This window comes from Conger conger, chromosome 7 (assembly GCF_963514075.1).
Source record: "Conger conger chromosome 7, fConCon1.1, whole genome shotgun sequence".
Lineage (NCBI taxonomy): Eukaryota > Metazoa > Chordata > Actinopteri > Anguilliformes > Congridae > Conger > Conger conger.
Window position 1 is genome coordinate 9,986,515 of NC_083766.1, and position 12,562 is coordinate 9,999,076.

Below are 12,562 nucleotides of genomic sequence, written 5' to 3' on the forward strand. Positions count from 1 at the left end.
CTTGACACTTCCGTTACCCATCAATGGTGTGGTTAGGTGTAAGAGGGGCCTCTGCTGTAGTCACCACAAATGAATGCACATTAATGAACACATGTTCACTTATTTGACGTATTCACAGCTTGGACCAGTTTGACAGCTCTGTGACAGTGTGCTTTGAACATGCATTATGTAGGTGCACACTGTATTTAATAACAACACATTCAGTTGTCAAAAGTGAAAAGTATATGGACAAGACCATGTCGGTGCAATCCATGGGTCAGCTGACTCTCAACTTGTACACACTCCATACTGTGCTTCCCTCTTTTTTTAATCATCCTCTTTATGAACATATAATGTAATATCATGTGACACTTGCTATGAGAGAGTGACTGACAATATTGTGGCATTTCATGTAGAAAATGTTCAAATAACATATACCAATTGATTTAATCACATGGTTAACCTACACTGAATAAAACATGGGATCAACAGGATGTCCACAAAAAAGGTACACACCAGGTGGGCAGTCTAGTTCTCAATCCTTATGAGAGACAGTAAAACACCATGGACCAACATGTTATATCAAAACAGATTATTTAATTTACTCAAATAAAGATTCAATACAAATAGCAAATAATTGTGCTTTAAACATCTTAAAGGGTTGGGGTGACATAAAAATGTAACACATCTCTCTAGTTCAGAGAGATTCTCTAGAATAAAATAGGCCAGGAATGTATGTTTCTGTCCCTGAATAGAGCCTTTGTGTGCAGAAGTAGTAATGATAAGCAATGGTTCTCACCATTGTCTTGTGGTAACACAATGGTATTCCAGATTTTTCACACTAGCCCTCCCACATAAATCCAACAGATATTTTAACATTTCCTGGACCTTGACTTTTCACATAAGCTTCAACGATTCCTAAGTAATATGTATTCCTTCTAGGTCTGTTCCTCATCCTTTAGGAAAGAGAGAAACCAGCACAATCACTGAATGTGGCCTGGTGAAGTGCCAGAGAAACACAGTCTTCCTGGTTACCTATTAAGTAAGCCCATGTACCCCCAGAACCTCGACGCTGTCCTCTTCCCCTAAATATCCGGAGAGATCCATCATGTGCTGCTCTGACTCCGTCAGCCCATAGGGGGAAGCGTTGCACCCCGTGTAGTCCGGCAGGCTCCGGCACTTATCCCTTCGGGAGTCGTAATGGGAGAAGGTGGAGCTGCGCTGTCGGTGGCAGGTGGCGGAGGAGTTGGCCTCCTTCAGCTTTCGCGCCAGAATGTTCCTCTGGATGGGAGAGGGGCCCCTCTTGCTCCAGTTGGCCTCGGCCCTGCCCGCTCTATCGTGCCCGAACCCCTGGCCTCGTGCCCCCGGGTGCGGGAAGCTGCGAAGGTCTGGCCTGCCGCCATCCTCGGTTTCTGACGCCGCTGTGGCTTTGGGAAGGGGGGCGGCCGTCTCTGTGTACGGTCGACGCCTGTCCCCCATGGTGCAGTTGATCAGTCTGGATTTCGGCCGGCCCCACTCGTCCCGCTCAGGGGCGCGGGGCTGCTCCCACGCCCTGGTCCTGCAGCTGCCCTCCGGGAGCTGGCGGGGGGTCACCTGGGTCATGCTCCTCTCCCTGAAGGCCCGGGGCGGCGGCGGCTGCTTGGTCTCGTGGAAGCTGGAGGTCCTCCTGAAGCTGGGGTTCCTCAGGTGCGCCGCGCTGCGCTCCACCATCTCCACCCAGTGCTCCGTGCGCGCCCGTCGCCCCGACCCTCCGCCCAAACCGGCCAACGGGGGGCCCAGCACAAAGTCCACCTTGGGGCTGAGGCGGTCCGGGAGGGCGGTGGACCCTTTGGTCGCCACGGTCGTCTCCACGAAGGGCGACTTGATGCGGAAGCGGTTGAGGTTGGCCTCCTCTTGGCTGTCCAGCTCGGGGGGAACGGGGGTGAGGTCGGCCGGGGTGGAGGCGGTGGCTTCCAGCATGGTGTCATCGACGGGGCTCTGGGAGACGTGATAGACCTTGGTGGCCTCCTTCAGCCCCTTCTTCTTCATCTCCTTCAGCTGCTGGTGAGCCAGGCGGTAGCCAAAAATCGGCGGGACAATCTTCTGGCCGGTTGGGGAAACCCTCTCTGAGTCCAGGCGGAGGGGGAGGGTCTGGCTCTGCCGACGGCCAGGGGCCCCCCTCTCCGCGGCGGGAGGGAAGGTCAGGCTCTGCTCCGGCAGGATCACCTGCAGGCTCTCGGAGAAGCTGGGCCGCTGCAGGCTGTGGCCGCAGATGGAGGCCTCATCCGAGTTCTTCCTCCCGCCGGGGGAGTGCGTCGAGCTGCGTCGCACCGAACTGCACTTGGGCGCCCGGCACACTCTGCGCCAAACCGCGATCAGCACCGTGGCCAGGATCACCACCAGGCAGAGGGAGATGCCCGCCACTGCCACCAGGTTGCCCCCCAGCGCGTTGGTGACGGGGGGGAGCGGAGACTGGGAGGGGCGAGGCACTGCGACCAGAGAGAGAGATTAAGGGAGATTACTTTCCATTACAGCATGGTGTTGACAACCAGAACGTTGAGGGATGATGAGTATTGACTAGTTAACTAAATCAAGGTATTCGGACAGAACAACTGTAATTTATAATAATTTCCCAGGAATTCTTATTTCCCATGGAAAACTGACCTTGTAGTCTATTAATATCAATTAATACTGGTTAGTTTGTGGCTGTATTTAGGGGCGGCCTGTAGCATAGTGGTTAAGGTGAATGACTGGGACACACAAGGTAGGTGGTTCTAATTCCAGTGTAGCCACAATAAGATCCGCACAGCCGTTGGGCCCTTGAGCAAGGCCCTTAACCCTGCATTGCTCCAGGGGAGGATTGTCTCCTGCTTAGTCTAATCATCTGTACGTCGCTCTGAATAAGAGTGTCTGCCAAATGCCTGTAATGTAATGTATTTTGTCATATTTTGTTGCAGTGATGGGGCTATCAGGCCATGCAGTCAACTTGCCACACAGAAGATAACTCCATACTGTTGAAAAGCATCATTTACTCAAGTTAAGTGCATAACATGACAACAGTGCTGAGCATAAACATATATCAGTCATCAGTACACAGGATAGAGACATTTTGGATCAAACAGACCTGTGCAGTCTTCCAGGGAGCAATGGGACTGCTCCTTAACCATGCCGGTGCACTGTATCCCACCAGTAGAGGGCGCTAGGCACTCACGAGCGCGCTCCCGTACCCCCTCCCCACAGCTCACGCTGCACCCGCCCCAGGACTGCCACGGCCCCCACGTCTCTGCGGAGCGGAATGACGGAGGGAAATGGTTAGTTTCTATTACTTTGTTTGTTCTGCAATGTGACTTCATACCACTAATGCATTTACATTAATTTTGTTAATCATATCAATGTTTTTTTTAAGCATTCTGTCGGAAATCAATCACTTTCTGACCTAACCCTTTTAGATTTGAAGAAATCTTTCATGATATTAACCTATTATATGAGAAAATGATATGGGTTGATTCAGGAGTCATGGGACCTCAAAGTTAACCCATATTTGGCCCCTACCCTGCCTTTCATGTCTACTTCAAAAAATAAACATAAACGTTTGGTTCTCTTATTATTGGAAAGATTATAAACAAGGTTATCCACAATTTCAATACTTCTGGTCCAAAATAAATAAATATGCATTCATTTAAAAATAAGATTTTTTCCTTAAAGGGGCAGTTCACCCAAAAATGAAATTAAAGTATGTTTCCACTTACTTATCCATACAGATAATTTTGTTGAGATGTGCAGAAATGCATTTTTTAGATACAGTTTTCTTGTAATATAATAGATACAGTTTGCTGTAATATAATATCAACCTTTTCTAGTAAAGAATCCGCCCAAAAATTTGCGACTGCGACTGCAACGTCTCTTTCCAAATACAGTATAATGCCGCAATTACTTGTGAACCTCAACAAACCTCAAAAATGCAGATTTTAATCTACTGCGTGTTATTTCTTCTACTGTGGGAACTCAGCAACTGTGTCTGCGTAAGCAGAAGTTTCCACCAAAGCACATGTCTTCTTCATTGTCCAAAATTGTGAGCAAAAGGGGTTCCTATATTGTCTGCACAATTTTGTGTTCACAGCTGGTTAACACATACACTTTACACACAATACACAAGCCAAGCACAGCAAACAGCCGGCTAAACACTGATCAAAACAATTTACACTTTGCCCCAGAATTGGTTCTGGTAAGCATTTGTAGTTTTTGCACTGTGCTGCACAAACTTCCGAGAAGTATAACTTTCCCTGGGAGTTTTCCTGGGAGTTTTCCTAGCTTCTTTTAAGGAACTGTGTGTGATGCCTAAGAAAGTGATGGAGCACAGTGGTGAAATGGGTCAGGCATTCTGAAATTGTAGCGTACGAAACATGCCGAGAGTTTAACAACACTGTCCCTCCAATAACAGACAAAAGGATGAATAGTGGCTTGCGTCTTCTAATGGTGAGACTGTGCTTCATCCTAGATGAAAAAACTCTAATACTCAGCAAAATCTCCAATCACTCAGACTTTATTTTCTTGTAGGAGCTCAGCTGCTTATAATATTGACTCTGCATTTTCGTGATGATGTGATGTGCACTCTCATGGGTTTTATAGAAGAGGAGAAACCACCTCAACCTCACCTCTTTATCTCTTTTTCTACAATAACGTGATTAGTGTTCCTGTGCATGTATGATGACTTGATATTAGTGTTCCTGTACATGTACAATAACATGTGATAATAGTTTTCCTGTACATGTAAAATAACATGAAATTAGTGTTCCTGTACATGTACAATAACGTGATATTAGTTTTCCCGGACATGTAAAATAACATGTGAAATTAGTGATTCTGTACATGTACAATAACGTGATATTAGTGCATCTGAACAAAGGCCCACCTGCATTCCTCTGCACGATGACGCACGTCTGTGCAGGGCTGGGCGAGCGGCTGTAGAGGACGAGCCGAAAGCAGTATCTGTTCCTCCCAGGATCAAAGACGGAGCAGTTGAACTCGGTCTCGTTCTCCCCCTGGGTAAGCCAGTTGAAGCCCAGCGGAGGGGTCACCGGATCCCCCACGGTAGTCCCTCCTCCCTCCCGGAAGAGCAAGACCTTCCCGTTGGTGAAAGCGCACGGCGGGGGAACCAAGTGAACCGTCACCGTGCCTGTGCATCCGGCCCTGTAGACGTTGTCCACCCACAGCTTATAGGAGAAGATGCGGGACAGGTAGAGTGGCCCTGAAGACTTTATGTCCTGTGGCGAGTGTGGAGACTTGAGGGCTACCCTGATGAAGTCCCGCTCCGTGAAGAGGAAGGCGCAGTCCAGCTCCACGCTCTGCGATTTAACCACGTTAATTTTCCGCCGTATCCGGGCCTTCACTTTGTCGATGCTATTCTTTCCAATCTGGTTGTACTCCAGGTAGCTGACCTCTAAGTAGAGTGATATGTTCCCACTGCTGATGCAAGGCTGGAAATCGTCGTTAGTGGAGAGAATAATCTGGAAGGAATTTGAACTCTGGTTGTTAGTCCTCTCCACAGCGATGTGGAACGTTGGCCACTGAACGTGCAGTACCTCACTCCACCACCAGGTGGAGTTGTAAACGCCACCGTTGCTGTCACGTTCCAATTTGAATCTGAAACTCCCAGCATAGAGAAAGCAGGTGCAATTGAACTCCAGTGTGCCCTCTGATTGGTTCACGGGAAGGGGCCTTGAGAGCACGGTGTCATTGGTCTCTGTGTCCACCAGAGACACGGTCGCATTGCGGCCGCAGTTAAAATCTACAAACACGCTTCCATCGCTCAAAGCCACATGGACTGAGGGCCGGTGGTGGATTTTGGCCACAGCTAATACAGAAAACAAAGAGACAGGCAGAAGAATCACCAATAAGAACAACTACAAGTATGTACATAGAGACATATATTGTATATTGTATAGATATAGATATTGTGGTCTTCAAAAATATGGACTCAAACACAGTTGATGTACATTATCATAAACAAGTGTTTGTGTTCTATCCTGAAAGTATACTTGTCAATGTGACATGAGTCTTGCTAACTGTAACAATTTCTAATAAATAGCAACAAGTGGTCAGGGGAAGAAAGGATTTGTTTTTCACTGTCCACCCCCTCCAATCTTCCTTCCAGCTGTATTTCCTATGCAAGCAAAGCAACTGAATACAGTATGTCACCAATGCCTTCAATAGGACTGTAGCTACTATAAAACAGCAAGTGTAACACCTGGTTATTGATAATAGTAAAATATTCAATATGTGCCTGTGTATGTTCTAGTCATGTGACATCCTTGTTTCCTTCATGTAATAGTACAGTCATGGACATGGGACTGTACAAGTCAGGCTGGACACAGCCCACAGCTCCCTCACCCAACAGCCACCGCACCCCGCCGCCCTCCCCCTCGAACACCCCGCGGAGGGGCTCACCGTATCCCCAGAGCACCAGCAGGAGAGGCAGCACCGTGGTGGAGCCCACTGTCATTCCGGCTGGTGCGCTCTGGAACTTCCTCACGCCTCATGCCCTCCCTCTTCCTCCACCGCAGCAGCTCTGAAAACAATGCGACATAAATTAGCAGCCTTCAGACGGATAACGCACAGGCTACGTGGATAGATGCCGCCCAACACAGACACTCCATTCACACTGGAGTGTGTACACAAAAGGTTCTGGACAGAGCCGACTTTATTTAACTAAACCTGATTTAATTTATAATTTATTTATATAATATGATAAAATCTCATTTGAATCTGTTGACTGTTCTAGTACTTTAAACTACAGCTTTAAAAATGAGGCGCCAAGTTTTTTTTATTCCAAGAAAAAGAACAATCTTTATATGATGTCTGAGCACAGAATAGCCAGAAAGCCATTACTGGTCTCCTGAGGTGTATGAAGGAGTAAACCAGAGATTGTGTTTCTCCTTTAAAAATCCTTCAGCACTTCCGTTTCAATTCCCTGGATATTCACACAGCACAATGAATTGTTTTAAAGTTCTCACATTGTTTTAAGTCTAAGGGAAAACAACATGCAAAAAATAACCCTCTGCCAGTTCCTGACCTCTCCCGTCTGCAGAACAACACACCCATCTCTTGGTTTTCCCACACTAATTCTACTCCACTCATCCCTGCTATCCCTCAATAGAATACTTTAAGAACAGGTGTTGAGACCTGAAAAGCAGAGGCATATGTAAAGAAGAAGTTAACTGTTTTCGGTTCTGCCTAAACTGATACAGAAAGGAGAGGGATTCATGATTTCGTTTATATTTAATGTAATATATGTAACACCCACTCTAGAGGAAAGTTTTACACTTGTTGCTAATTCTTGACACGGACAACTAGGCCTATTTGTGGAGAGGGCAGCTACAATTTTAAAGTATATGTTTATCTGAATACTGCCTACGTTAAAAAAGAACTATATTTTAAGAGTTACACACAACAGCAAGAATTTCTATTCTTGCCGTTTATGTCATATGGCTATTTAAAAATTAAAAAAGAATTAGGCTACCATTTATGTCAATGTCTATGACTCAAATTTCCGCCAATCCAATAGACTATGTCAACTCGGTGTTTTTTTTGTTTGTTTTTTTTACACAAATTATCGATAGTGAACATGTTTCCCTATGCATAACAATCATTTATACATATAGGCTTATATAAAATAAAATAAAACAGTAGGCTATAATACACTTGCGAACTTACAAAGTATACTATATTCAATTAAAGGCAGTAGATATTATTCTTAATATCTTATTATTATCGTAGCTTATCAACTCCATGCAAAACAAATGAACATAAACAGTGGCCCATCAGTCCTTAGCTTTAAAAAAGAAAGATCATACTTACAGTTGCTGTGCTGCTGAGCTCATCGCTCTTTTTTGTATTTGCGGATCGGCCAAATGCTACCGCAACATAAAAGCGTGAGTTATATCCATTGCTTTTAAGTAGTCGATTTCAAATCGATTCATAATCTTAAATTCGAAACAAACGCACAACACGCGACAGCTAGAACATACCGTCTGCGTTCGACGGAGCTTGAGCGACGGATGCAATAAGCGCAGGATGTGAAGTGCAACAGCTCGCTGTTAGGCTCCCTCTATCGGCACTTACTCTAGGGATAGGTTAGCGTTAATGGAATTACAACCTTAAAAGCCGTTATGGCGTCGAATAATAGTAGGGTAATTACATAGCAAGTAATATAGTAACCACCCCAAAGCAAAAATAATTACTGAATAAATGCTTTAATGCAAACTATTCATATAATTGTAGCAGTAAGATGCGGAAATTGAGTAGCATTGCACTTCTCTGTTCAGTGCAATTTTAGGAATGTTCCTTCTAACAGAAGAGAACAGAAGACATTGCATAGTGCAGTGATCCATGTTAATTGTTCAGAGATGCTTACCAAACAGAAACCTGAGATGCAGAGCCCCACTCAAAAGTTTGGAATCACCTTGTCCTTGTTTCTTTTATATTTTATTTTCTCTGATGTAATCAAAGTATTCAGGCGTGGACAATAATAGTTTCTCCTGACAAATTCTCCTGTTGTAGTATCTACTGCATATCTGGCAGCAGCGTGGTGGTTTGAGGCTCATTTGATACATTGGACCCTTGTTGTCGTAAAGCTATTTAGCCCAAAAATATGTTCTATACTGTATCAGCATAATTTACAGCTGAATTTGGTCCTGCCCCCCAATTCCCATAGATCCATTCAAATGCAAGCAGAAAATAAGATATCCAGACTCTGATGATGTTGTTGACAGGAAGTCATGGCATGCAAGGATATGCAATAAAATACAAAACATGACTCTTCTATTTTTTTTATGTGTATGTTAATTTGTCTCAAACATTGAAATGTGGGACTACATATAAAAAGTGCTGTAAAAATTGTGATACCAAAATGTATTAAACATACCCTTGTCTGCGTTTGCGCTTTGACCACATTGAATTGTTTGATTACAAACAGAAGAAAAAAAAAAGTAATCAGAAAAAGGCAAGGGATTCCAAACCTTTGAGTGGGTGGATATTATTTCTAAGGCCTCATTGCTGGTTCAGAACCATTGGTCTACAGTGAGATGTGGATTGTTCATTAAAAGCCTTAACATTCACTGCTGTGAAGGGATGGTCATTTGATGAAACAGGCCTTTGAATGAGGGCTGCATGGATGGTGCAGTGGGTAGCACTGCCGCCTCACAGCAAGGAGGTCCTGGGTTTGAATCCCCGTCGGCCGGGGCCTCTCTGTGCGGAGTTTGCATGTTCTCCCTGTGTCTGCGTGGGTTTCCTCCGGGTACTCCGGTTTCCTCCCACAGTCCAAAGACATGCACGTTAGGCTGATTGGAGAGTCTAAATTGCCTGTAGGTATGAGTGTGTGAGTGAATGGTGTGTGTGCCCTGCGATAGACTGGCGACCTGTCCAGGGTGTATTCCTGCCTTTCGCCCAATGTATGCTGCGACGTGGGCCTCCACGGCGTCGGAACCCCTCAAACCTCAGCTATCCCCCGCTGACCCCCTGTGAGGACTTTGCTGTCACAGGGGGACTATGGAACTGCCAGTCTGCCACTCGGAAGGCTGACTTCATCCCTGCGTATGCCTCCCTCCAGTCCCTACAATTCCTTGCCCTCACGGAGACCTGGATCACACCTGACAACAACGCCACTCCCGCTGCCCTCTCATCCTCCTTCTCCTTCTCGCACACTCCCCGGCCTTCCGGCCGTGGCGGTGGTACTGGTCTTTTAATTTCCCCCTCGTGGAAATTCTCTGTTCTCCCCCTCTCTGACCTGTCCATATCCACTTTTGAATTCCATTCTGTTGCAGTATCCTACCCTACTAACCTTTTCATTGCAGTTATCTACCGTCCTCCAGGGCCCCTGGGAAACTTCCTTGATGAGCTAGACACCCTTCTCAGCTCCTTCCCTGAGGATGGCACCCCACTGATTCTCCTTGGAGACTTCAACATCCACCTAGAAGCCTCCCAGTCTGCTGCCTTCCTACCGCTAATCCACTCCTTCGGCCTCTCCCTGCAACACTCTCCTCCAACCCACAAGGCGGGCAATGTCCTAGACCTTGTCTTTGTTAGGAACTGCTCATGCTCCAATTTCACGGTTACCCCTCTGCATACATCTGATCACCACTTCATCTCATTCTCCCTCCCTCTTCCTCCCCATCCTCCTCTCCCTCCTCCCTCCCACACTTCCTCAGCCCGCCGTAACCTCCGCTCCCTCTCACCCTCTTCCTTTGCCAGCACCGTCACCGCCTCACTCCCCCCTCTCGAATCCTTCTCCAAACTCCCCGCTGACTCTGCATCTGCCACCCTCCTTTCATCTCTCTCCTCCGCCTTTGACTCTCTCTGTCCCCCTGTCTCAAAGCCACCTCGCACATCCCCTCCCAGTCCTTGGATATCTGACACCCTCCGTACCTCCAGGGCCAGCCTCCGCGCAGCGGAGAGGAAGTGGGGGAAATCCAGAAACGCTTCCGACCTCATGACTTACCAGTCTCTCCTGGCGGCATTCTCTTCCGATGTCACTGCCGCCAAAGCAAAATACTATCAAACGCAAATTCAGAACTCTGCTTCTAACCCCCGGAAACTTTTCTCCATTTTCTCCTCTCTCCTCAACGCACCGCCTCCTCCTCCTCAGTCCTCCTTCGCTGCTGATGACTTTGCTGATTTCTTCGATGAGAAGGTCGCAGTCATCCGCAGATCCTTTACAACCGCCGCCCCCCTCACTGTGCCCTTCCCCCCCTCTAGGCCCATCCCTTCCTTTTCCACTTTCTCCCCCCTTACAGACTCTGATGTTTCTCAACTCCTGCTCTGCCACCGCCCTACAACCTGTGCCCTTGACCCTATCCCCTCTTCTCTTCTCCAAACTATCACACCTGACATTCTCCCATTTGTCACCTCCCTTGTCAACTCCTCCCTGTCTTCCGGCTGTTTTCCGGCATCCTCCAAGAGGGCCCACATCACTCCGCTGCTAAAAAAGCCTACCCTGGATCCCTCCATCATCCAGAACTACCGCCCGGTATCTCTTCTTCCTTTCCTTTCTAAAACTATAGAACGAGCCGCTTCTACTCAACTTTCTTCCTTCTTTTCTAACAACAACCTGCTAGACCCCCATCAGTCTGGCTTCAGATCGGGCCACTCGACAGAGACTGCGCTCCTCTCCGTCAGTGAGTCACTTCATGCCGCACGAGCAGCCTCCCTCTCCTCTGTCCTCATTCTTCTAGATCTCTCTGCTGCCTTCGACACTGTGGATCACTCCATCCTCCTGTCTGCCCTGTCAGCAACGGGCATCTGTGGCACAGCCCTGGACTGGATTGAGTCCTACCTCTCTGGTCGCTCCTTCCAGGTTGCCTGGGCTGGTTCGGTATCGACACCTCGGCCCCTCGCCACAGGAGTTCCCCAGGGCTCAGTCCTTGGCCCGCTTCTTTTTTCTCTCTACACTCGCTCCCTTGGCCCTGTGATCACTGCACATGGGCTATCCTACCACTGCTATGCGGACGATACCCAACTCTTCGTCTCGTTCCCGCCGTCTGATACGCAGGTTTCACCCCGTATCTCCGCTTGCCTGAGGGACATCCAGAGCTGGATGGACAACCACCATCTAAAGCTCAACCCAGGTAAAACTGAAATGATATTCATCCCTGCTAATGCCTCTCCCCATCTGGATCTCTCCATTTCCCTCGGGGATACCACACTCACGCCGTCACCCAGTGCAAGGAACCTCGGCGTGGTGATGGACAGCAGACTGTCCCTTTCCGAGAACATTGCGGCGGTGACCCGGTCTTGCAGGTTCTTCCTATACAACATACGGAGAATCCGCCCCTTTCTCACCCCCTACTCGACCCAGCTCCTGGTCCAAGCGATGGTTCTGTCCCGCCTGGACTACTGCAATTCCCTCTTGGCTGGCCTCCCAGCGTCTGCCATCAGACCCCTCCAACTCATCCAGAATGCAGCAGCTCGTCTGGTCTTCAACCTTCCCAAATACTCACACGTCACCCCCCTGCTTACTTCCCTCCACTGGCTGCCTGTCATGGCTCGCATCAAATTCAAAACATTGGTGCTAGCCTTCCAAGCAGTTAAAGGGTCTTCCCCAGCTTATCTGCAAAAAATCATCAGACCCTACACCCCTGCCAGACCTCTTCGTTCAGCCTCCACAGGCCGCTTGGCACCTCCCCCTCTCAGAACCTCCACCTCACGCTCACGACTACTGTCTGTTCTGGCTCCACGGTGGTGGAACGAACTCCCCGTTGAGGTCAGAACTATAGAATCCCTCCCCACCTTCAAGCGCAAGCTGAAGACACACCTCTTCAAACAGCACCTCTCCCCATCCCTCCCTACCTCCCTGTGAACCTTAATTGTTGTCTCTGTGACTTGTGTATCAGTATTTTAGTTGGCTAGGTAAGCAGTGTTTGGATAGTTAACTTTGGTGACTTTTGCTCTGTTTGTTTGTTTGTTCAAAAAAAGTACAAAAAAAAAAAAAAAAAAAAAAAAAAAAAAAAAAAATGGCCCTTGTCCTTATCTTTGTTGTACAGGTAGCAGTTGAAATTGTACTTACCTCTAGGGTCTTTCAGCGAACTTATCCCTGGTTATGGGTATGCAC

At 47.5% G+C, this 12,562-nt stretch overlaps 1 protein-coding gene across 1 annotated transcript; it reads right to left on the bottom strand.

Annotated features, from left to right (window-relative positions):
• Window positions 1–556: 556 nt before the first annotated feature.
• Window positions 557–8,001, bottom strand: LOC133133727 (thrombospondin type-1 domain-containing protein 1). Its single transcript, XM_061249894.1, has 5 exons — window positions 7,816–8,001; window positions 6,406–6,526; window positions 4,871–5,812; window positions 3,083–3,241; window positions 557–2,447 (listed from the first exon to the last, which is right to left on the bottom strand). Exons 2-5 carry the CDS (start codon window positions 6,458–6,460, stop codon window positions 1,018–1,020), a joined length of 2,586 nt encoding a protein of 861 aa, XP_061105878.1. The 5' UTR covers window positions 6,461–6,526; window positions 7,816–8,001; the 3' UTR covers window positions 557–1,017.
• Window positions 8,002–12,562: the final 4,561 nt, after the last annotated feature.